This window comes from Odocoileus virginianus, chromosome 33 (assembly GCF_023699985.2).
Source record: "Odocoileus virginianus isolate 20LAN1187 ecotype Illinois chromosome 33, Ovbor_1.2, whole genome shotgun sequence".
Classification (NCBI taxonomy): domain Eukaryota; kingdom Metazoa; phylum Chordata; class Mammalia; order Artiodactyla; family Cervidae; genus Odocoileus; species Odocoileus virginianus.
The window spans coordinates 26276205-26301532 of record NC_069706.1 but is presented as its reverse complement, the minus strand read 5'-3'; the positions used below and the strand labels follow the sequence as shown (position 1 = coordinate 26301532).

The 25328-nt window shown below is 48.4% G+C and overlaps 1 protein-coding gene across 2 annotated transcripts; it reads right to left on the bottom strand.

Moving 5' to 3' along the window:
* Nucleotides 1-657: 657 nt before the first annotated feature.
* Nucleotides 658-23682, bottom strand: ITGAX (integrin subunit alpha X). 2 transcript variants are annotated; one of them, XM_070461231.1, is made up of 30 exons: nt 23522-23682; nt 22851-22953; nt 22249-22352; nt 21891-21961; nt 21625-21739; nt 19174-19304; nt 18928-19073; nt 18555-18705; nt 18103-18253; nt 17583-17656; nt 17309-17438; nt 17062-17204; nt 16761-16901; nt 16459-16668; nt 14121-14251; nt 13856-14013; nt 13565-13719; nt 12700-12831; nt 12537-12610; nt 12178-12325; nt 6357-6473; nt 6188-6267; nt 6014-6097; nt 4579-4657; nt 4362-4469; nt 3953-4036; nt 3636-3749; nt 3384-3485; nt 3001-3111; nt 658-2254 (listed from the first exon to the last, which is right to left on the bottom strand). In XM_070461231.1, the coding sequence occupies exons 1-30, from the start codon at nt 23580-23582 to the stop codon at nt 2156-2158; spliced, it is 3507 nt and encodes a 1168-aa protein (XP_070317332.1). In that variant the 5' UTR covers nt 23583-23682; the 3' UTR covers nt 658-2155. The 2 variants fall into 2 exon arrangements, with proteins under 2 accessions (XP_070317332.1, XP_070317333.1); XM_070461232.1 differs by having other exon boundaries at nt 12178-12319.
* Between the last annotated feature and the right edge of the window lie 1646 nt (nt 23683-25328).

Sequence of the window (25328 nt, the reverse complement as noted above, 5' to 3'; positions counted from 1 at the left end):
GGTGCGCTGTTGCCCCCCCCCCCCCCATGTGAAATCAAATTGATTTTGAGACTCACTGGCCAGGGGTCTACTGGACCTCTTATGTGAAGGTCTTTTATCAGTATATGCCTTTATGTTACTTCGTGGGCTTCTGTTACTTGCAGCCAAAAGCAACCTTCTGATACAGACGTTAACCTTTGGTTGGCTTTATAGGCTTCTTGGAAATTATGTGACTTGCACATGCTTTTGCTATATCAGCAACTTTGATTTATGCATCTGGGGTTTTTCTGTCTTCTCTATCTTCAGATGAAATTAATTGATCTTAGATGGGACAGTCATATGTTGCAGTCATTCAAAGAAATCTCTGTGGCTTTATGTGAGAGGCCATTATGCTTTGTTTGAAAATGACACAACAGCTTTGATAAAATTATGGTACTAGGGGACCCCCCTGGCTGTCCAGTAGTCAGGACTCAGAGCTTCCAATTCAAGGGATGCAGGTTCGATCCCTGGTTAGGGAACTAAGATCCCACATGCCACTTAGGCAAAAAATAAAATTAGTAAATAAATAAAACTAATTCTTGGTTGCTTAAAAATATCCTTTAAAAATTATGGTATGACTGGACAAAGTTTCATAGTGGACAACAACCTAGGAACAAATAGATACCTGATCCAATAAAATCCAATTTTCAGATGGTATATTTCCTAGACACATTTTAATTTCTCAGCTCACAATCACTCAACCCAGCATTCATACATGTCTAGAGTAATGTGAAGTGCAATCTTGCTCAGTACTGATTTTGATGACATTGTTCTAGTTGCAGCAATTCTCTTTTATTTTTTAATCACAATATTTATCCCTTGATGAATATTTTTTGAGCCATCAATCCATTTTTGTGATTTAGGGATATAATACAACACAATAGAAACCATGAAAATTGCACATATAATGAAGGGAAACAATAACACACACAGGAAAATTATATGAAAATAGCACCATTGCCTGAATGTTAAACTACCATCCGTGGAGCCCAGAGACAAGCTTTAGGAGCACAATTATAAGGATATGGCAGGGTTTCTGTGAAAGTCACTGGGATCAAATGTGTGAGATGCATGGGTTTAAAATTGTTTCTTGTCTTTTCCCCCCCTCTAAAACAGCATTTAGGAAACCTTTGGAGGTTTGTGGAGCACATTTTGAAAAAGAACACTCTAAACCCCAATTCTTATAAGGTCTAAATTGGGGCCCAGCTTAATGAATTTCATCATAATGGGTCCTTCTGGAGATCCCCAAACTTCCAAATTCAAAAGGGTTTGGGACCCTATGGTGGATGGGGTGATAATTTGGAGTGGAGTTGAAGGAACCGCTTCCCCTCAAATCACATGGTCAACTGCCTCCCCTTCTGTTTCTCTAATTAAAACATCCATGAGGCCCGAGCACCTTATTGGAGGCAGCAGTAGGATCTGTCCAGACAGTGAATGGCCTGCTGTGCGCTGACTCCCAGCTCAGCACCAGGCACCACATTGACCGTTATGCTGAGATAGGTGGCATTATAATAAGAATGACCTTATTTGGGGGCAGCAGGTGCCCGAGAGAGGACCTCAAAGTGCTCTCCAGTCACAAACCATATCAAACGATGTCATCTTCAATACATCCCAGGGTTTGTGAGAAGCATCTGTGTACTGCTTCACAAGCTGGGGGGTTCAGAAGTTATACTGCGAGTAAGGGGGAGCCACTGAGGATGGATGAGGATGTGTGCCAGGTTTCGTACTGTATTTTAGGAAGATCATCGGTGGTTAGTGGAGGAACAGAGACTGGAGCCTGAGGCTCTTGTCCATGGATTTCTAGGTAGCAATACCAAGTCAGGTCCTCGGGAGCACAGCAGGGATCCTGTCCTGGGATTTCCAGTTGGAGTCTTGACAAGACCAATGCCTCCTCCCAGGCAAGGTGATTTGTGCAAACACACTGCATCCTCCCAAAGACAGAAAGCAGCTGATCCCACCCCCTCGCTTAGAATACTTCTTCCCCATCAGGCCTGACTGGGGTGAGAGTAACAAGGCTAGGGAATCTCTCAGGGGAGAGCAGGTTCAAAGGAGAATAGGAGGTAGTTTCTTCTCAGGCAAAAGTGAGAAGGCCAGGGAACCTTTCAAATGAGACAACAGGACAATAGGATGTAGTATCTTATTGGGCAACTTGGGGGTCTCCTGTCTCATTTTCTGGGACAGTCTGATTGTTTGCTTCTTCCATCATTTCCTTGTATTGACGTTTGAAGAAACCAACCTGTTAGGGAGGAAGGAGAAAAAAAATCAGGAAGTCCAGTGGACAAGAAGAAAAGAGATGATGGAGAGGATCAGTGATCACCATTTCTGGAACCCTATGTTCCAGCACTATACTAGGAACTTTAAATAAACAGTGTCATTTAGACTCTGCCACAGTTCTGTGAGTTGGGTAGAACCTCCTTCAGAATGAGAAACCAAGATCCATCATGGACCAACCACATGCCAACGGCCAAGGAAAGAATCAGTGGTGGCATCAACATCACATCCAGGGCTTTCACACTCTAATTTGCCTTCCAGGGAAACATGTAAGGAGGTGAAGAAGAGCGGAAAAGGAATGGAGACAGATTAGAGGGGGCTTGAGAATCAGACAGAAAGACATGAAGTCCACTGGGGACAGGTGATGTCACAGGTGGCTTCCCTGATGGCTCAGCGGGAAAGCATCTACCAGCAATGCAGGAGACATGGGTTCAATCCCTGGGATGGGAAGATCCCCTGGGATAAAGAAATGGCAACCCACTCCAGTATTCTGGAAAATCCCGTGGACAGAGGAACCTGGTGGGTTGCAGTCCATGGGGTCGCAAAAGAGTCAAACACGACTTACGAGACTAAACAATAACAGATGTCACAGGTGGGAAGGGATCTCTTTAGGAAGAATGTGGGCTTGACTTGACGGTCAGCTCTTTCTTACACTATTGAAAGAGTGTGATCAAATGCTGGTGGTGTCTGGAGTGGGATAAAAACACTCACCTTGTACAGCAAGGCTGTGATGAGGGCCAGGAGCAGCAGTCCTCCCACAGAGCTGCCCACCATGAGGGGGATGGGGTTGTAGACCTCATACTTCTCCAGCACCAGCTCCGTCTGGAGTGGAGATGACCCCATCAGAAAGGCTTAGGACTCCTGCTGTCCCAGACTCCTCCCAGGTCCCCTTGAACTCCCTCCCCTCCTTCATCAGGCTCTGCTCCAAGGGGTGGGATACAGAAGGACTCATGGGCTTAGGAACAACTGTCCTGCCTGGGACTCTCCATCCATCCTGCCTCTCTCCAGGCTTGCAAGCCCCCCACTCAGCATCACGGATTTAGCATCAGGAACTGTCTGACCAGCCCAGCCACTGCCTGCCACATGGTCACTACCTGAGCTCTCAAAAATGTCTCCTGTCCTGGAAGCTGAGAATACACGAGCCTGTTGAAGGTGATTTCAGCCACGCTCACAACCAGCACCTTCTTCTGCTGTGTCTGCAAAAGAGAAGGGGAGAGCTGGGAACTAGCTCTGGTTGGACGGGCAGGAGGGCTCAAGGGTAGAGAAACGCCCTGGCTTGAGGCAGGCAGAGACACATCAGACTCCACCTGAGTCTGGGAAGGGACTCTGCTCTTAGAACTACACACCTGGCTGACCCAGCGGAAGCTGAGGTTGCCCTGCAGGATGAAGTCAAGCTCCTCCTGGACGCCGAAGGAGGGGATGTCACAGCGGAACCTCAGGCAGTCAGCGATGGAGCAGTCCTGGAGACAGAAGTGGCATCAGGCCAGGGAAAGATGGGTTTGAAGGTAGAAGGCAGGGTTCAACTGTCTGATTTGAGAGGAGCTGCCACATCGGGAGCTCAAGCAGGCTGTTCAGCAGACATCCATCTGATACAATACGCATTCCTGAATCAAATCCCTCTGAAGTGTGGCTTCCAGTGGGGGACCACCCAGGGCCCTCTCACCAGGACAGGCTTCTTCGTCAAGTGGGTCAGGAAGTCAGACTCTGTGGGCGCTGTTCTCTCTGAAGAGCACTGAATGGAGGGGTTCTAGGAAAAAGGCACAGGGAGAAAACATGCGACTCACAAAGACCGAGGAGGCCAGGCAGGGCTTGCCTGGTGGCTCAGTGTTAAAGGATCCACCCGCCAATGAGGGAGATGCAGGTTCGATCCCTGGGTCAGGAAAGATTTCCTGGAGGAGGAAATGGCCACCCACTCCAGTATTCTTGCCTGGAAAATCCCATGGACAGGGGAGCCTGGTGGGCTACAGTCTATGGGGTCGCAAAAGAGTTGGACACCACTAAAGAACAATAAAAAACTGCAGCGAGTCCAGGGAGAAGGCATTAACGGAGGACCCATAGAATCCTGTGAGTACCTGGGGGTTGAGGACCACTATGTCCTTCCACACGGCCACCTGGTTCAGCTCCGTGGGCACTGAGATGTGGATGCTGACAGGCAGGTCCCTCTGCCCCAGGTTGTTCACCTGCATGGAGGACCGTGAGGGCCAAGGTCATGCCGAGCCCCCCACCCTCCCGGATCTCTGGCTCCTGAGCCCCCCGCCCCGGGCCATGTTCCCAAGTCACCACACGTGCCTGGTATCTGTGCTGGGCCACCCTGCTGCCCTCCTCCTGTGAGGCCGAGAAGTTGAGGTACTTGGTGGATTGTTCGTGGCTGCGGGGAGAGGAGGAAGGAGCGGAGGAGACGTCCCGTTAGGGCCTCCTGAGGAGACTCGGAATGAGAGCGTGACAGGACGGGTGGTCAGAGGGCCCCTGGGCTGGTCGGGAGTGAGTAGCTGACTTGGAGTAACGGGAGGGTTCAGGGAGCCAGGCTGGGCTGCAGGCTGGGTGCAGGCTTCCTGTAGAGACTGTCCAGAGAGGAGACCGCCGCGGCAGCCAGGCAAGGAGCTGGAGTCACAGAGACTGCTGAGAGCTCTGTCTGACCAGGGGGAGGGGGCCAGGGCCTACCCTCTCATGCCCCGGTCCCCCTTCCAGGCCTTTGTGGACTGGAGGAGGCCAGATGGGCAGGTGGGACACGACGAAGGTGCAGGGAGACTCAGGCTGACACTGCTGACAAATGTCTACTGGACCCACCCCTTCTGGCTCCCTGGGGTCTGCCCTGGGGCCCTTCTCTCCCGTTTCCTCAGTTTTTCTTTCTTTATTCCTTCCTTTCTTCCTCCCTCCCTCTCCCTCTCTCTTTCTTCCTTTCTGCTCGTGAGCTCTTAGGTCCTTGACCAGGGATCAAACCTGCAGCCTTGGCAATGAAACCTCAGAGTCTTAGTCACAGGACAACCAGAGAATTCCCTCCTCAGCTTTTCTGGGCCTGGTGTTCGGGGCGGGGGGTCAGGGGGTGGGGGGGTGGGGGTGGGCCCAACACGGACTCTCCGATGGGTATCAGTGTAACCACACCTCGAGGCTGCCCTCGGTCCCCAGCCTGGCCCCTCACCAGGGGGGGGCTGTTCTCACTTCCCTGCCCCCTCCCCTGCCCCACTCCACTCCTGCATACCTGCCCTTCACCTGCACCACAGTAATTCAAACCCCCACTCCTACTCTGAAGTGTCATCTCTCTAAGAAGGGCCCCTCCAAAACACCCCAGCTTGTCCTGGGGCCTCTATTAAATGTGGCCTATAATGATAATAATATCATAATTATTATTATCAATAGCCACAAAAAGCACTCAGTTGATTAGTAAGTGCTGCCAGCAGTGTCATCTACTGATTGAAAGGGTAGCAATAAAACTTAAATTTGAGGGGCTTCCTTGGTGGTCCAGTGGATAAGAATCCACCTTCCAATGCAGGGGACCAGGGAACTAGGATCCCATAAGTCATGGGGCCACTAAGCCTGTGAGCTGCAACTACAGAAAGCCTGAGCACCGCAATGAAGACCCAGCATGGTCAAAACAAAACAAAACAAAAAAACCCCAAACAAACAAACTTAAACTTGGCAAAAGTTCAGCTCCTATAGAAAGAGAGAATTCCTCCTGCCCCATAGAGTGATGGGTGAGGACCCCTTGGAGGTCGTGGTGTGGCACCTGCTGATCACGGTGTAGACGGCATACTTCACGGGCAGCTCCAGCTGGAAGGTGGCCTTGCTTGTCTTGGGGCTGTTATTCTCACTGGAAAAAGAGGAGAATCCCAGCTGGCAAGTTCCCCAAGGGAGGAGACTGAGAGGGAGGGGGCGCTGCCCTGGGCCTGGCCCAGCTCACCTGCTCACATTGGCGGCAAGAAGCAGCTTGTCCCCCAGGGTGGCCGTGGGGGCAACGTGAAAGGTGACCGTGAAGGTGATCTGGGGAGGAGGCAGAAATGGGAGGCGGTCACCGAGGAGGGGGACCGCGTCGGGGCTGGGGAGGAGGTGCGGGCAGAAGCAAGGCGGACCTGGGCGCCCTCACGGAAGATGAAGTGGTTGATGCTACAGCGGGTGCTTCGGGTGCCCTGGGTCCCAGCAGGGGCGCTGTCACAGGTCAGACGCAGGGAACGCAACTGCAGATGGTTCTGGGGAAGCACAGATGAACCAAGGCAGGTGAGAACTTGTTAGTGTCCCGACAAAACTCTGTACAGAAGTGACAGTTACCTGCAATTTACCTTAAGGTTACGTTTTGTTTTGTCTTAAATTTTTGGGCTTCCCTGGTGGTCCAGCGGTTGAGAATCTGCCTTGCAATGCAGGGGACATGGGTTTGATCCCTGGTCCTGGAAGATTCCATATGCCTCAGGGCAACTAAGTCCATGTAATACTCAGTGTGTGCTCCAGAGCCCAGGAGCCACAACTACTGAGGCCCTGGGGCCCTAGATCCCATGCTCCACAACAGACGCCACTGCAATGAGAAGCCCAATCACCTCAACTAGAGAGTGGCCCCCAATCACCACAACAAGAGAAAAGCCCTCCCACAGCAACAAAGACTCAGCACAGTCAAAAATAAATAAAGAAATTGGTGTGACTTAAAAATTTTTTTTAAATCCTTAAACACTATCTGGTCAAACTTCCTTCTAAGGTAGAAATCCCAGATTTATTAGTAATAGCATTTTTCCTCTTTTAAATTCACAGTTCTTTTTAAATGATTTGTATTATGAAAATTTCAAATCTACTCAAAAGTGGAAAGACAAGGTAAATCCATCCCATATCCCCATCACTCAGATTAAATTACCAACAGTTTTCTACTCTTGTTTTGCTCACCTGTTTTCTGCTTTTTCTCCCCTGATTTATTTAAAGCACATTCCTAATATCACATACTTTCAATCTGGGAAGACTTCAGTGTATACAAACAACAGATAAGGGTTTTTTTTAACATAAGCACAAGACCTAGCAAAATTAACAATAATTCCTTAAGATCAGCTGATATCCAAGTCATGTTAAGTCGTTCTAAATTGTATCCAAAAATGTGAATGTTACGGCTCATTTTTAGAAGCAATATCTGGTACTTCCCTGGTGGTCCAGTGATTGTGACTCTATATTCCCAACACAGAGGGCCTGGATTCAATCCCTGGTCAAGGAAGTAGATCCCATATGCCACTACTGAGACTTCCCATGTGTCAACTAAGAGTTCCCACATGCCAAAAATAAGACCCAGTGTAGCCAAATAAATAAATCTTTTCAAAAAGTAAATAAAAGCCATATCCATAAAAGGTCCACACATGGCATCTAGTTGGTGTGTCTAGAAGTACCTCCAATGATAGGGTGTTCACCCTCAGAAGGAAGCTGGAGCTTATTCCTAGACAAACTCATAGACAAACATTCCTAGAAATACATTCATCATGTATTTGATCTTCATTGATCAAAATAAGCTTCCTTTGGGAAGATTGGCTTAAGAGACACATGGGATAACAACCAAACATAAAATGTGGACCTAGTTTAAATGCTGGTTCAAATAAACCACTTAAAAGGATATATTTGAGACAATTAAGGAAATTGATTATGGTCTAAATACCAGGAAATCATTTATTTCATTGGGTGTGATCATGGCTATGGGGTCATGTAAGACAGTTCTACTATCCAGAGCAGTGAAACAGGAAGATGTATGATGACAGGGTGTCTGGGATTGGTTTTAAAATATTTAAACCAAGAGAGGGTAAAAGCAGATGAAACAATGTAGCAAAATGCTGATGACTGTTGAATCTGGGCGATAATTTAGGAGGATGTTTGTTGAACCACTCTTCTTTTGTAAATGTTTAGCACAATTTTTCATAATAAAATGTTTGTTAAAAATCTCTCTTTGACTCCCTGTGGTCCTGGTTCTGTCTTCTAGAACACGGATTGCCATATGGCAGCCCAGCACCAATTTGTATAAATAAAGTTTTATTGAAACACAGCCATGCTCATTCATACACATATTATCAATGGCTGCTTTCACTTTACATCAGCAAATATGAAGACAAAATTGACCCACAAAACTGAAATATCTACTCTCTAGCCCTTTATGGATAAAGTATGCCAAGCTCTGATCTAGAGTAACCAATAAATCCAACTCATTCTTCCACAGGACAGTATTTTATTTAATTTTTTCTTTTCTATTTTATTTTTGAGTCACAAGGCTTTTGAGATTTAGATCCATTTCCCAACCAGGGATTGAACTTGGACCATTGCAGTGAAAACCCTGCGTTCTAGGGTTTTCACCCTAGATTCACCAGGGAATTCCCTGAAACATTGTTTTAAAATATTTGAAGGCTGAGATATGTTCTCCTTCAAAAGAGAAACAGTGATACAATGTGGAATACAAAGAAATAGAAGCTTTGTTGATTTTTGCTATGGTCTCTTTAGTTTCTTTTACATTTATTTCTGCCCTAATTTTTAAGATTTCTTTCCAAAAATCAACAAAGCTAAATGCTGGTTTTTTGAAAAAATAAACAAAATTGACAAACCATTAAACCATTAACAAGACTCATTAAGAAACAAAGGGAGAAGAACCAAATTAACAAAATTAGAAACGAAAATGGAGAGATCACAGCAGACAACACTGAAATACAAAGGATCGTAAGAGACTACTACCAGCAGCTCTATGTCAATAAAATGGACAACTTGGAAGAAATGGACAAGTTCTTAGAGAAGTATAACTTTCCAAAACTGAACCAGGAAGAAATAGAAGATCTTAACAAACCCATCACAAGCAAGGAAATCGAAACTGTAATCAGAAATTTTCCAGCAAACAAAAGCCCAGGACCAGATGGCTTCACAGCTGAATTCTACCAAAAATTTAGAGAAGAGCTAACACCTATATTACTCAAACTCTTCCAGAAAATTGCAGAAGAAGGTAAACTTCCAAACTCATTCTATGAGGCCACCATCACCCTAATTCCAAAACCAGACAAAGATGCCATAAAAAAATAAAACTACAGGCCAATATCACTGATGAACATAGATGCAAAAATCCTTAACAAAATTCTAGCAAACAGAATCCAACAACATATTTAAAAAAATCATACACCATGACCAAGTGGGCTTTATCCCAGGAATGCAAGGATTCTTTAATATCCGCAAATCAATCAATGTGATACACCACATTAACAAATTGAAAGATAAAAACCATATGATTATCTCAATAGATGCAGAAAAAGCCTTTGACAAAATTCAACATCCATTTATGATTAAAACTCTCCAGAAAGCAGGAATAGAAGGAACATACCTCAACATAATAAAAGCTATATATGACAAACCCACAGCAAGCATCACCCTCAATGGTGAAAAATTGAAAGCATTTCCCCTGAAACCAGGAGCAAGACAAGGGTGCCCACTCTCACCACTACTATTCAACATAGTTTTGGAAGTGTTGGCCACAGCAATCAGGGCAGAAAAAGAAGTAAAAGGAATCCAGATAGGAAAAGAAGAAGTGAAACTCTCTCTGTTTGCAGATGACATGATCCTCTACATAGAAAACCCTAAAGACTCTACCAGAAAATTACTAGAGCTAATCAATGAACACAGTAAAGTTGCAGGATATAAAATTAACACACAGAAATCTCTTGCATTCCTATACACTAACAATGAGAAAACAGAAAGAGAAACTAAGGAAATGATACCATTCACCAATGCAACAGAAAGAATAAAATACTTAGGAGTATATCTACCTAAAGAAACAAAAGACCTATACATAGAAAACTATAAAACACTGATGAAAGAAATCAAAGAGGACACAAACAGATGGAGAAATATACCGTGTTCATGGATTGGAAGAATCAATATTGTCAAAATGGTCATACTACCCAAAGCAATCTATAGATTCAATGCAATCCCTATCAAACTACCAATGGTATTTTTCACAGAACTAGAAAAAATAATTTCACAATTTGTATGGAAATACAAAAAAACCTCGAATAGCCAAAGTAACCTTGAGAAAGAAGAATGGAACTGGAGGAATCAACCTGCCTGACTTCAGACTATACTACAAAGCCACAGTCATCAAGACAGTATGGTACTGGCACAAAGACAGAAATATAGATCAATGGAACAGAATAGAAAGCCCAGAGATAAATCCACGAACCTATGGTCACCTTATCTTCGACAAAGGAGGCAAGGATATACAATGGAAAAAAGACAACCTCTTTTACAAGTGGTGCTGGGAAAACTGGTCAACCACCTGTAAAAGAATGAAACTAGAACACTTTCTAACACCATACACAAAAATAAACTCAAAATGGATTAAAGATCTAAATGTAAGACCAGAAACTATAAAACTCCTAGAGGAGAACATAGGCAAAACACTCTCCGACATAAATCACAGCAGGATCCTCTATGACCCACATCCCAGAATTTTAGAAACAAAAGCAAAAATAAACAAATGGGACCTAATGAAACTTAAAACCTTTTGCACAACAAAGGAAACTATAAGCAAGGTGAAAAGACAGCCCTCAGATTGGGAGAAAATAATAGCAAATGAAGCAACAGACAAAGGATTAATCTCAAAAATATACAAGCAACTCCTCCAGCTCAACTCCAGAAAAATAAATGACCCCATCAAAAAATGGGCCAAAGAACTAAACAGACATTTCTCCAAGGAAGACATACAGATGGCTAACAAACACATGAAAAGATGCTCAACACCACTCATTATCAGAGAAATGCAAATCAAAACCACAATGAGGTACCATTACACGCCAGTCAGGATGGCTGCTATCCAAAAGTCTACAAGCAATAAATGCTGGAGAGGGTGTGGAGAAAAAGGAACCCTCTTACACTGTTGGTGGGAATGCAAATTAGTACAGCCACTATGGAAAACAGTGTGGAGATTTCTTAAAAAGCTGGAAATAGAACTGCCATACGACCCAGCAATCCCACTTCTGGGCATACACACTGAGGAAACCAGATCTGAAAGAGACATGTGCACCCCAATGTTCATCGCAGCACTGTTTATAATAGCCAGGACATGGAAGCAACCTAGATGCCCATCAGCAGACGAATAGATGAGGAAGCTGTGGTACATATACACCATGGAATATTACTCAGCCATTAAAAAGAATTCATTTGAATCAGTTCTAATGAGATGGATGAAACTGGAGCCCATTATACAGAGCGAAGTAAGCCAGAAAGATAAAGACCATTACAGTATACTAACACATATATATGGAATTTGGAAAGATGGTAATGATAACCCTATATGCAAAACAGAAAAAGAGATTCAGATGTATAGAACAGACTTGTGGACTCTGTGGGAGAAGGCGAGGGTGGGATGTTTCAAGAGAACAGCATCAAAACATGTATATTATCTAGGGTGAAACAGATCACCAGCCCAGGTTGGGTGCATGAGACAAGTGCTCGGGCCTGGTGCACTGGGAAGACTCAGAGGGATCGGGTGGAGAGGGAGGTGGGAGGGGGGACTGGGATGGGGAATACATGTAAATCCATGGCTAATTCATTTTAATGTATGACAAAAACCACTGCAATGTTGTAAAGTAATTAGCCTCCAACTAATAAAAATAAATGGGAAAAAAAAAGAAATAGAAGGCAGTGTCCCTGCACTCCTCACACTAGCATCCTCCTGGGAACTTATTCCTGACTATCATTCTCAAAATGCTAAGCTCAGAGCTGAACACAAAATGAGTTGAGGCACACTGCAGCAAACACAACCACATCCATCTAACCATGATCTGTCCAGCCTCTTGGCTTTTAAGAATGCTAAACAGTGGAAGACCTGCCTGAGCATTGAACCCAACTCAGGAGTCTCTGTTGGCCCCCTGCCATCAGCCTTTCCTTCCCCAGAGGGGACAGTACCTGGCCCCCGGTCACACGTTGGTAAGACAGCCCTGGAGGGTAGAATAAGGTGACTGCGGTTCCATAGGAGTCCTCGCCATCATTCCACACTCTCACTTTCAAGTTCAGCTCCAGGTTACTCCCCACGATCAGGGTCTTCAAGCTAGCACTGGGGCAGAGGAGAGAAGATGATTCTATGACTGAGGCTGAAAATGGGGTCGGGATGAAATGCAGAGTGGGCAAGTGGGGGGAGAGACAGGGACAGTGTGTCTGGGTCCAGAGCCCTGGGTAGAGACATTAGGAAGAGCCAGAGACAGGAGCCCTGGGTTCCAGGAGGGGGCCCGGGGAACCAGGATAGGTCTAAGGGGCTGGATGCTCACTCTGAGACCCCAAAGGAGATGCTGAGGTCATCCTGGCAGACATGATCCGCACCACAATTCTTCTCAAAGGGGAGCTGAGAGGGAAGGCAAAGCAGGGTTTTCCCTCAAGATCTACAGTCCACCCCCTCCAACCCCTCTGGAAAAGGCCAACTCCAGGACTCACAGAGGTCGTGAAGTATCTCTGGGCATCCCCTGCCAGCATAGGCTGGAGGTTTCTTAGGCTAGAGATGGGCTTGCCCACCAGGGAGAAGTTGAGACGCAAGACGATGGGGGTCACCGAGTCCTCCACACACTCCTGGGGGATGGATACAGGAGGAAGCAAGAAATGCACCCTTGCAGCCACCAGCTGGGTCTCATCTCCTCATTCGCAAAATGGAGTAACAGTGGTACCAACCCACAGCCCCTCGTAAACGCTCATTGCTAGGATCTGCATATGGAATCGCTGCTGTGGTTGTCTGTCCTTCATCTTGAGCATCCTTCCCCGGCCTCCCTCGGGCTCCCTCACTCTACTCAGGGTCTTCCCAGACTGTTCCCCATAGCCTGCTGAAACCCGCTCTGTTCTCTCTCCAGCTTTATCTCTCTTTCATCACTATTATCTATTATCTACAAATATTATTGACATCTATTATCTAGAAATTTTATTCGCTTCTGATCTTTCCCCATAGCTCCCCCTGGTCACGATTATTTTGTCCACTGCTGGCTCCCTGGTGTCGAGGACAGGACCTATCTCAGAGGAGTGGCTGGATAAAAGAATCTCAGCCCAGTGCCCCATGGCTCTCCGAAGCAGCCATAAGCTTCCACCTGAAATCCAGCCGTGTAGCCTCTGGCTGATGCAGCCAACCTCATCCATCCTTTACTTCCTGAGTCATTCAGCTAACCTGTGTTAAGCCCCTCCTGCTTTCCACTTGCCATTGGGGGCGGAGCCAAGGCGAGGACCAGAACACATCCCTGCGTCCCTGCCCAGCCACCACCCCCTACCAGCCTCAGAGTCGCCTCCCTCCCCAGGACCCTGAGGCCACCCCCCTCACCGGAAGGAGCAACCTCACAGCCTCGCAGTTCTGCTTCAGCCCCAGCTCTCGAACACGGGTCAGATTCCGAGTCCCCGTCTCTTGGAAGATGGCACGAGGACTCAGGCGGCCAGGGTCAAGGGTTAGGTCAAAGGTCACAATGCTTTGGAGGTTAACTGTAGGGGAAAGTGGGGGATGGAAAAGGCTGAGAGAAGGAGGAATTCCCCAGGTGGGCAAGGGGCAAGGGAGGACACAGGAGCCCTGGGCCTCCCCAGGGTCAAGGCATCCTGGGTCAGGGGGCAAACGACTCACCCAGCTGGTTCTTGGGACTTTGGGAAACATGGAGGCAGACAATGGCCTTGCCCAGATCGTGGGGAAAGGTCCCCAGCTGCTGACACTCATACACAGACCTGGTGATCTCTGCGGGTGTGATGTGAATGCTCGCCCCCATCCTGAGCACAGGTCTGGTCCTGTGGGCAGAACACTGAGCTGAGGACTAGCCCCTGGTTCCGGGAGAACACCCAGGGAGGCTGGTGTCTTCGCAGGCCTAGGACTACCCAAGGGTATGTGTTCTCACCTGAGCAGCAACGCACGCCCCTGGGCCCCCACGGCCAAGTCTGCCAGTCCATCCTGGGTGAGGTCCTGGCCCCCGCTCAGCGACTGCCCGAAATACCGGAGGCCGGGGGAGAGCTGGGCGCCGGTGATCCGCTGGCCGGAGAGGGAGCGGCAAATCAGGTTGTTGTTAGTGTTTAGTCACTCAGTCGTGTCTGACTCTTTTGCGACCCCATGGGCTACAGCCCACCGGGCTCCTCTGTTCATAGGATTTCCCAGGCAAGAAGAGTGGAATGGGTTGCCATTTCCTTCTCCAGGGGATCTTCCTGACCCAGGGATCCAGCCCACCCCTCTTGAATTAGCAGCTGAGTTCACCACTGAGCCACCAGGGAAACCCAAGTCAGGTTGAGGGTGAGAAAAATAAGTTGAACAGATGCAACAAGAGGAACAGGGAAGAGGGGATGAGGGAGACAGAATGAAGGGGTGAGCTGTAAAAAAGAAAAAGACAACTCCAAGAAGTACCTAAAAAGACGAAGTGGGAGTAGAGGAATAGTGCCTAGAGACAAAAAATTTCTAGGACATAAATGAAGAAGTGGAGCTAGAAAGACTGGCTTGGTGACCTGACTTTAATTCATTCACTTGGCTAGTTCATCTCAGGTTCCTATTCTAGCTCCTTCTCATCAGCCATGAGATCTTAAGCCAGGAGTCAGTCTTTCTGTACCTCAATTTCCTCATTCCTCATCTGGGATGATAACACCTCAGAGCACTAAATGAGCTAATTCATGGAGTTCTTAGAACAGCACCTGGCATATGGTCACTACTCAGTAACTTACCATGAAGAGTATCAGGGCTAGAAGGGTCCCTTAGCAGTCACCCCCACGTCCCTCATTCTCCTCTACCCCTTGCCCCTGACAATCAATAATCCACTTTCTGACTTTGTGGATTTACCTATTCTGGACATGTCATGTAAACAGAATCACACAATATGTGGTCCTTGGATGGATCTAGCTTCTTTCACTAAGCAGAATGTTTTCAGGGTTCATCCATGTTGTAGCACATGGCAGTTTTTCATTCTTTTCATGGCTGAATAATATGCCACTGTGTGGGTATACCACATTTTCTTTATTTGTTCATCAGTGGATGGGCATTTTGATTATTTCCCCCTTTTGGTTGTTACATATAACATTAATATAAACAATCCTGTGTAACTTTTCTGTGTATGGACATGTTTCTAATTCTCTTGGGTGGAACTTCCGGGTCACCCAGTAACTCTAGTTTAACCTTTTGAAGAGCTGTTTTCCAAAGTAGCTGCATCATTCTACATTCCCATTTATAGTGGTTGAGTATGCCACAAACTTTCACATCCTCATCAACACTTGTTATCATCTGTCTTTCTGATTCCAGCCATCCTAGTAGGTGTGAAGTAATGTCTCATTGTGGTTTTGACTTCCTGATGATTGATAACTAATGATGCTGAACATCTTACATGTGAATTGAACCTTTGTATATTGCCTTTGAAGAAAAGTCTTTTCAGATCTTTGGCTTATTTTTTTGATTGAGACTTCCTTAACTTTTTCCCTCCCTTCTCAGCCTGCCCCACCCAGTGAAGGGCTCCTGCCTATGGGTATCTGGCAGGATTACTGATGGCAGGAGACAATAAAGTCATGACATCCAGGGAGATGAAGGGGTAGGTGGACAGGCAGACTGAGGCTCCCAGAACTAAACCGATTTGCAAAGCGAGCCAGATAGAGGTGGAGCACTCTTGTCAGAGACAAGAGGTTGGAATCTCCCTCGCCACGATTCTTGATCCACTATAAACCTTGGACAGGTCAAGGCACTTCTCTTCTCCAAGCCCCAGATTTCATCTTTAAAATGTCTTTGCTAATGCCTGGCCAATGTATGGGGTAAAACTGCCAGGAGATGAAAAGACTTGGGTGGAGAAAGTATCAAGTCACCATACAAAGTAATGTTAGTCACTCAGTCATGCCCAACTCTTTGTGACCCAGTGGACTGTAGCCCACCAGGCTCCTCTGTCCATGGAATTCTCCAGGCAAGAGTACTGGAGTGGGTTGCCTTTCCCTTCTCCAGGGGATCTTCCCGACCCAGGGATCAAACCCAGGTCTCTTGCATTGCAGGAAGATTCTCTACTATCTGAGCCACCAAGAATCCGCCTATACAAATTAAAGAATTACCAATGTTTCCATTTCCGAAGCTCCACAGGTTTGCTTGATGCCTACTAGGTGCCCAGTTCTAGGCAAAAGAGGCAAGATGAGGGAAAGAAGAATCTTCCAGATGGCAGTGTCAAAGACAGGAAGGTGCCAGGAGGAGGTTTTGCGGCAACAGGGACTGTGATCGAGCCTCACCTGGCTGTGGGAGGGGCTGATGCCCAGTTCTGAGGTTCCGTGGAACAGGTAGACGGCACCCCGGTTCTCCTGCTCTCCCGGGGCCCCAATGGCCACATCCACCAGCCTGTCCCCATTCACATCCCCCAGCGCTGTCAGGGCTGCCCCAAAGCGGCTCCAGGGGTGGCCCGGCTCCCCCCTCAGGACAGCATTACAATGCCACTTAGCTCTCTGCAGAACAAAAATAGTGTCAGGTCCCACCCCAGGCGACCCCTCCATCCCACACCCAGACCTCACCCAGCCTGGGTCTCATCATTACTCACCCCCTGGGGAAAGGGGCACACGGACACCTGGCCCCCCTGGGTCTGCTCGTAGAAATGGGGGGCCCCGATGAGGACCAGGTCAGAGCTACTATCTCCATTCACATCCACGGAGCAGAGGGAGGCCCCGAAGTAGGAGCCGATCTGGAGGGCAGAGTCTGGAGTCATCCTGTCTGCCCTCTGCCAGGGGCACGACCCCTGGGTCAAGTCCCACCTCTCCCCAGACACCAACACCTCCCCCATAGGCCCTGCACCCTCTTCCTCTCCTCCTCCTCTGCCCCTGGAGACCCCCTCCACACTCAACCTGGCTCCCTGTGACTTCAGCCTTCGGCTTCCATTGCCTGGACACCTGAGTGAAGAGGACCACCTTCCCGGTGTGCTGATGGCGGGGGGCCCCCAGGATCAGGCTCTGTTGCCCCTTCCAAAGGGCCAGCTCTGTGGAGTAACCTGAAGGGGCCAGGGCTCAGCACCGAGGCTTCCCCACCCCCGGGCCCCTGTCTTTCCCAGGCAGCCCGTCTCCTGCCCAGCCCACAGCCGCAGCCTTGTCTCACCCAGGTAAGAGTCCCTCATGTCCACGTGCTCCTGGGACATGTTGATGAAGGTGGGGTTCTTATTTGGGGGGTACAAGAAGGCACCTCCAGACCAGCTGAAGCTCCCCACAGCCCCCAGAACTGGCCCATCCTGGGAGGAAAGGATTCCAGGGTGAGCAGGTGGGAAGACAGCCTATTCGGAAGAAATGCCTGCCGCTGACTCCGCCCACTCTTGCCTTCCCTCCTTCTTCTCTGCCTAACCCTACATCAATGGACTGAAAGGGGCCCCACTCACAGGCATGAACACAGCACTGAAGCCCTCCTGAGACATCTCCAATTCGAAGGAACTACTGCTTATTGTCTGCGTACCTGGGGAAAGGTATGACACCTAGGTTCTATGGGGGAAAGACAAGCTTTGCCAGGTTCAAGGAGAATCTCAGCTTTAAGAGGATCTCATGTGTGTGCTATGTGCTAGATTGCTTCAGTCATGTCTGACGCTATGTGACCCCCATGGACTGTAGCCTGCCAGGCTCCTCTGTGCATGGGATTCTCCAGACAAGAATAGTGGAGCAGGTTGCCATGCCCTCCTCCAGGGGATCTTCTTGACCCAGGGATCAAACCCACGTCTTCTGTGGCTTATGCATTGCAGGCGGATTCTTTACCACTGAGCCACTGAGGAAGCCCAAGAGGGTCTCATGTTGGAGACCCAATACCCAAAGGCAAAAACTGGCCCACGACAAAGGAGTCCAGGTTTTAGAAGAAAAAGGATTTATAGGTGAGGGCTTCTGAAGCGAGTAGTTCCATTTGTGACTTACCCTCAATGGCAAAAATCTTCTCTTTCAGTTGTTTCTGAATGTCTCGCAAAGCATCGAAGTTCTCCACTTGAAATACATGCTCTTTAGAGGGTGTGGAGGCAATGTCGATTAATTCTTGCAAGGTATTTGTGTATCGAAATGCTGATCCCACCTGTCCCCAGCAAAGACCAACTCAGTGAAAATAATCCGAACTATAACATGCCAGTTGGATGCTGGGCTCCTCCAGTAACCCTGCAAGGTTAATATAATTACAGCCAGCGAACAGGCAAGAAAAATGAGGCTCAGACAGCATGGAGGAGTTTGAGGAAAAGGATGAGGGTCCCCCAGGCTGGGACAAAGTTTTCATCCTGAAGGTAGAAGCTAAGAGAGCTGGGGGCTTCTGTCCTTGAAAGGGAAGGTGCCTTAAGAGGACTTGAGGGGAGGAGGAGAGTAAGGGCATCCCCCCATCCTACCCCAATTGCATATCGGATGATGCCGGCGGCCTCAGCCTGGGGAATGACATCCTTGTAATCCAGGTTTTCTGTTTTCTCCCCATCGGTGATGACGATGAGGATTTTGGAGGCATCTTTTCGGGCCCCGTATGCGGCAGTGAACAGTTGATCTCTGTCAGGGAAGATGAGGGTCCAGAGGCCAGTGAACAGAGCCGCTGCCTGGCCCCTGATGCCTTTGTGAGAACGAGGGGATCCTCTGGAGGCCCCTGGCTTGGTCAGGACACCACAGACTGAATTTCAGTGCCCACCTCTCCCTTCCTCACCGAGACAGATGGGGCCCTGAAGGAAGACTCAGATGCTTTGGGGGGAGGACCTGGGAAGAGTCAGGACTCACGTGACCAATCGGATGGCTGAGGCCGTGAACGTCCACCCTCGCATCTGCTGGACGGAATTCAGGAGGCTTAGTGGGTCTGAGCTGGTAGCAAAGTCTTTGAAGGTGAAGTGTTGCTTGACCTTGGTGGAGAACTGCACGAGGGAGAACTGGGAGAACCACGCAGAGTTGGGGGTCAGGTTGAGGCAACGCCATCTCCAGGCTCCTCCCACAAGTCACCCCCCGGCCTTCACCCCCTTGAGAGCCCACCTGGGAGCTGGGACGCTGGAACTGGCTCATCACGGCCTTCACGAAGTTCAACATTTTGTTAAAATCGATGGAGGAGATGCTGCCTGAGCCGTCGATCAGAAAGACGATGTCCTGATCTTGCTTTGGGCACTCTGGGGAAGGAGATGGCACCAGTCCCCAGAGGGACACTCACAATGCCCAGGTCTCCTGGCCACAAGACGAGGAGTTTCCCTCCCAGGAGCTGCCCTGACTCCTGCCTAGAACAGGGTCCCTCGCTCTCCCAAAGTCTCTAAAGACATCTGTGATTCAGCTGCTCACACCTGGTTGATTAAAAAGTAGCAATTCCTCGCGTCCAGATGGTGAGAGGCTGGGGTTCCTCCTTCTACCGCGAGTGTCTGTGCCCCGCCCCCTGGCCTTTCTCCACCTTCTCTCCCACCATCCCCACTGTCCAGCAATAAAAGGACATGGCTCCAGCCCCTGGCTCAGGGTCAGCACCAAACTACTTTTGTTAAATATTTAAACAAAATCCATCCTCAGAAGAGACAGCTCGGGGACTTCCCTGGTGGACCAGTGGTTAAGAATCTGCCTGCCAATACAAGAGACACGGTTAGATCCCTGGTCCTGGAAGATTCCACATGCTGTGGGGCAACTAAGCCTGCACACCGCAGTTACTGAAGCCGGTGCATCTTAGAGCCCGTGATCCACAACAAGAGAAGCCCCTGAAACTGAGAAGTCTGTACGCTGCGGAGTAGCACAACTCTCCGACCCACCCCGCCACGCCCCCGCCCTCCCCGCTGCCGCCATGCCCCCACCCGCTACAACTAGAGAAAGTTCTTGAGTAGCAGTGAAGACCCAGGACAGACAAAAATAACATAAATACTAAATCAATAATTTTTTTTTAAAAAGAAGGGGAAGTCCCGCTTGACTTGGCTCTCTGATGGAGAAACCTGTCTAGTCCCTAGCTTCCCCTATCTGCCCCTGAGGCTTCCCAGCAGAAAGAGGGGTGTCCTGGTGGAAGCCCAGGGGCCTAGGAGGTGCTGGGAGGGGCACCCCAGTCAAGGCCCCGGATGTCAGTCTCCCCAAGGGCCTGGGTGTGAATGTGAAACCAGGAAGGGGCCTTGGTCTGCCCCAGGTGGGGTCTGAGAAGCTTACTGTTTCACCTCCTCATCCCCCATCCCCATCAGCACAGGGGAAGCCGGGTCCTCAACCTGTACTCACACACACATGTACACATAACACATATACCACACATGCAACATACACATAACACACACATACATACAACACACACAAATACATATATACACATACACACTCATGCACATACATATCAACACACACAAACATACACTGCTGCTGCTGCTGCTAAGTCGTTTCAGTCCTGTCTGACTTTGTGCGACCCCATAGATGGCAGCCCACCAGGCTCCCCCGTCTCTGGGATTCTCCAGGCAAGAACACTGGAGTGGGTTGCCATTTCCTTCTCCAGTGCATGAAAGTGAAAAGTGAAAAGTGAAAGCGAAGTCGCTCAGCCGCGTCCGACTCTTAGCGACCCCATGGGCTGCAGCCCACAGGCTCCTCCTTCCATGGGATTTTCCAGGCAAGAGTACTGGAGTGGGATGCCATTGCCTTCTCCGACAAACATACACAACGTGCACTAATACATATATATATACATCACACTCATACACACAACAAACACACATGCAAACATACATACAACATGCCCAAATACATATACACATACATCACACTCATATACATACACACACACACAAACACATAAATATACACACAAATACATGTAAACACCACACATGTACACATACATACACACAGGTGAATAAACATTCACACAACACACAATACATACTTACATACACACACACATACACACATACATACGCACAACATACACAAACATACATAAATATATATACATCGCTCTTATACATATATATGTACACACACACTTACACATATACTCATACAAACACACACACACATACATGCACACTGCTCAGATTGCCTGTATCCTCATCACCTTTTCCCAGCCTGCTGCACAAATCAATTGGTTATATACCATAGGGTACAATGGGTGAAAATAAATGTCCTTCACTCTAAAAATTGTAGCAGCTAGCATAAACTGAGGCCTCGCCACTGAGGCGCTGTGCTAAACCCTGGCCGTGGACCATCTATGTTATTCAGTGTTGGGTGTGCTATTATTCCCATCAAACAGACAAGGGCATCGAAGCTCAGAGAGAGAAAGGTCCTAGAAAGCCCCTGCACTGGGACAGTGATGAGGCAGGTGTAAAAGCAGGCATGTTTGGAATCACTGTGCCCTCCAGCGAAATTTTTTTTTTTTCTGGATCCCTCTGGTTTATCCACTCTGGTAAGAGTGTTCCTGGCCCCATGGCAAGCCCCTGTCAGATGTGTGTAGGTTCCTCAAAGGACTCAGTGACCCCAAACACTCACCCTGCAGGGCAGCTGGGATCCTCTGGACCTGCCGGAGTGGGGAAGCCAGCAGAAAGCAGATCCCGGTCAAGTGCATGTTCTCCTGGCATGCGTGGTGCACGGTGGGGCCACAGGCCTGGGGACAGGGGGCTTGGTGGGAAGGGTTGTCCCTGCTACCATCGCACCCTCCCGTCCCAGCACCTCCACCCTCCACGAGACCCCCAGCACCAGAGCCCCAGGTCCCCACGCGTTCTCTCAGGACGCTCCCGTGACCCAGGGCAACTCACCAGCAGCTGAAAGGGGTTGGTGGTGGCCGCCATGGACAGGCCCAGGGACATGTTCACAGCCTCTGGGGGTACTGCAAGCAGATATGTGCACGGTTACCTTCAGGTCAGAGGAGGCGGGGGCACCTCAACTCTGGGAGATGGGGTAGTCTGACAGGTGAAGGGAGCTTTCAGGTCTTGATGGAGCTGTGGGGGCGCAGGGGTGTGATGGGAGGGGAGACTATGGGAGGGTCAGGAGGCCTGTCTGAGGCTCAGGGTCTGCAGACAGAGCTGAAGCCAGGGAGTGAGTCTCCTGTGTTCCCCACAGTCCCAGAGAGCATGGGAGCCTGAACCTGGGTGCCAGCCACGGGCAGCCACTCACCCTGCAGGGGGATGGCCTCACACCTGCCCGTGCTGTAGTCGCATTGGTAGAGGCCTCCTGTTTGATTGGCAGCTTTTACCTCCTGGGGGGCTCCAACCACCAGCCTGGGGGGAGAAGAGAACACGGCAGCTAAGATCATGGATGCTGGAGCCAGACTGCCACTTGGCCAGTTTGCTTTCCCTCTCTAAGCCTCCGTTTCCTCATCTGTAAAGTGGAGATTAACAACAATTTAAATTCCACCGGAGACAGATTTTGGTTTCTTTCATTCTCCAGTATATGTCTGGCTCCTGAGACATATAGTGATAGATGCTCAGCAAACATTTGTTGAGTGGTGGCTTCCTACATCATATGGTTGCTGTGAGGATGAAGTCAGTGCCCGTCCAAAGGTGCCTGCACTTAGTGATTGCTCAATAAAAAAATGAAGTTAGCTGTGGTCGTTGACAGGCAAGATGGCCCTTCTTCAGTCCAGTTCTTCATAGCCTGAGGGGGAATTGCCATGGTAGACAGAGGAGAGTTTGTGAATAAAGGGAGGGATGTGGGGAGAGACCAACCCTGTGCAGGGAAGGAGTTGATGAAAGCCAAAGACAGCACACTGTCCTCACCATTTGGCATACTGGACCACACTGTGTCCAAACCCAGGGCTGTCCACACGGAAGGTTGTCGGCTGCTCCGTGTCCAAGTTGAAGCAGAAAGAGGACACCGGGGCTGGGAAGGAAGATGAGGACACAAGCTTTGAGGAAGGGTCTCCCACCTTCTCCATCTTCCTCCCCCCACTATCCCCTCTAGGCATAATGCCCCAGCATCTCCTGGGCTTCTGAACCTCCAGACTCAGGCCTCTCTCAGCCCTGTTTGCCTCCTTCAGATGGTCCAGAGATAGCTGTTCCCCCGCTAGTCTGCTAGCAAGTTTCAGTTCTCCATTTCCACAGAGCAATGCCCAAATAGAACTCTTGCCCCATAACTCCCTCAGGGCTCCCCATGAAGGAGAATTCAGGAAGACTTGGGGCCAAACAGATGCATCGGACAGAGTACACGATTGACTTGTTCTGCCTACTTGAGACACCTCTGCATTGTCCAGGCAACTGGCCTCTCTTCCAGCATTTTCTCTTGAACACCCCTAAAATTGATTCAGTATCCTCTCGACCTCCACAAACCCTCAACCTGCTATCACTCCAGATCCCTCCCCTAAAGTCTGAGTTCGAAAAGTGCATTCTTGGCTCTCTCCCTAGCTCAACCCCCATCCTCTCCTCCCCATCGTGACCCTTGGCTTACCTACCCATCAACAGGAAGAGAAAAACCTGGGTCCCAGTCATGACAAGAAGGTCAGACGTGGGCATCAGAGCACTTGAGCCCCAAAGAGAAGAGCTGGACTAAGATGCCAAGGAAGCCAGTGAGCAGAGAGAGGCTCAGCAGGCCAGACGCAGGGAGGGAAGTCGTCAGCATGACTCAGAGGTGGGGGGTGGAGAATACAACTGAAATAAGCAGAGAAAGGGGCAGGCAGCCCACACACACTGTGACCAGGAGTCTTTCTAAGCAGAGATGATATGGTTCACTTCTCTTGTCTCTGCAATATAGGCTGGAGTGTGTGCAAATCTCTTGCCCCACACCACCTCTCCCATGTTCCCTTATTGTATAGAAGAAAGCTTCCCCTTGACCTTGAAATGTCAATGAACCAGGGGATGGGAAAGGGTAGATGCCAGGGTGTCTTCAGACCCCTAAGAGAAGCTCTGGGAAGAATCCTCCACTTTGTTTTTTTTTTTTTTTTTTTTTTTATATTTATTTTTTTTTTAATTTTTATTAGTTGGAGGCTAATTACTTTACATCATTACAGTAGTTTTTGTTATACATTGAAATGAATTAGCCATGGATTTACATGTATTCCCCATCCCAGTCCCCCCTCCCACCTCCCTCTCCACCCGATCCCTCTGGGTCTTCCCAGTGCACCAGGCCCGAGCACTTGTCTTATGTACCCAACCTGAGCTGGTTATCCGTTTCACCCTAGATAATACACATGTTTCAATGCTGTTCTCCTGAAACATCCCACCCTCGCCTTCTCCCAGAGTCCACAAGTCTGTTCCATACATCTGAGTCTCTTTTTCTGTTTTGCATATAGGGTTATCGTTACCATCTTTCTAAAGTCCATATATATGTGTTAGTATACTGTAATGGTCTTTATCTTTCTGGCTTACTTCGCTCTGTATAATGGGCTCCAGTTTCATCCATCTCATTAGAAGTGATTCAAATGAATTCTTTTTAATGGCTGAGTAATATTCCATGGTGTATATGTACCACAGCTTCCTCATCCATTCGTCTGCTGATGGGCATCTGGGTTGCTTCCATGTCCTGGCTATTATAAACAGTGCTGCGATGAACATTGGGGTGCATGTGGCTCTTTCAGATCTGGTTTCCTTGGTGTGTATGCCCAGAAGTGGGATTGCTGGGTCATATGGCAGTTCTATTTCCAGCTTTTTAAGAAATCTCCACACTGTTTTCCATAGTGGCTGTACTAATTTGCATTCCCACCAACAGTGTAAGAGGGTTCCCTTTTCTCCACACCCTCTCCAGCATTTATTGCTTGTAGACTTTTGGATAGCAGCCATCCTGACTGGCGTATAATGGTACCTCATTGTGGTTTTGATTTGCATTTCTCTGATAATGAGTGATGTTGAGCATCTTTTCATGTGTTTGTTAGCCATCTGTATGTCTTCCTTGGAGAAATGTCTGTTGAGTTCTTTGGCCCATTTTTTGATTGGGTCATTTATTTTTCTGGAGTTGAGCTGGAGGAGTTGCTTGTATATTTTTGAGATTAATCCTTTGTCTGTTGCTTCATTTGCTATTATTTTCTCCCAATCTGAGGGCTGTCTTTTCACCTTGCTTATAGTTTCCTTTGTTGTGCAAAAGCTTTTAAGTTTCATTAGGTCCCATTTGTTTATTTTTGCTTTTATTTCTGAAATTCTGGGATGTGGGTCATAGAGGATCCTGCTGTGAGAATCCTCCACTTTGGACCTGGAAACCTCTGGGCCCAGGAGTCAAGCCTCTGGATCCTAGGAGAAAGGCAGAGAGGGTATTTGTTCATCATTTGT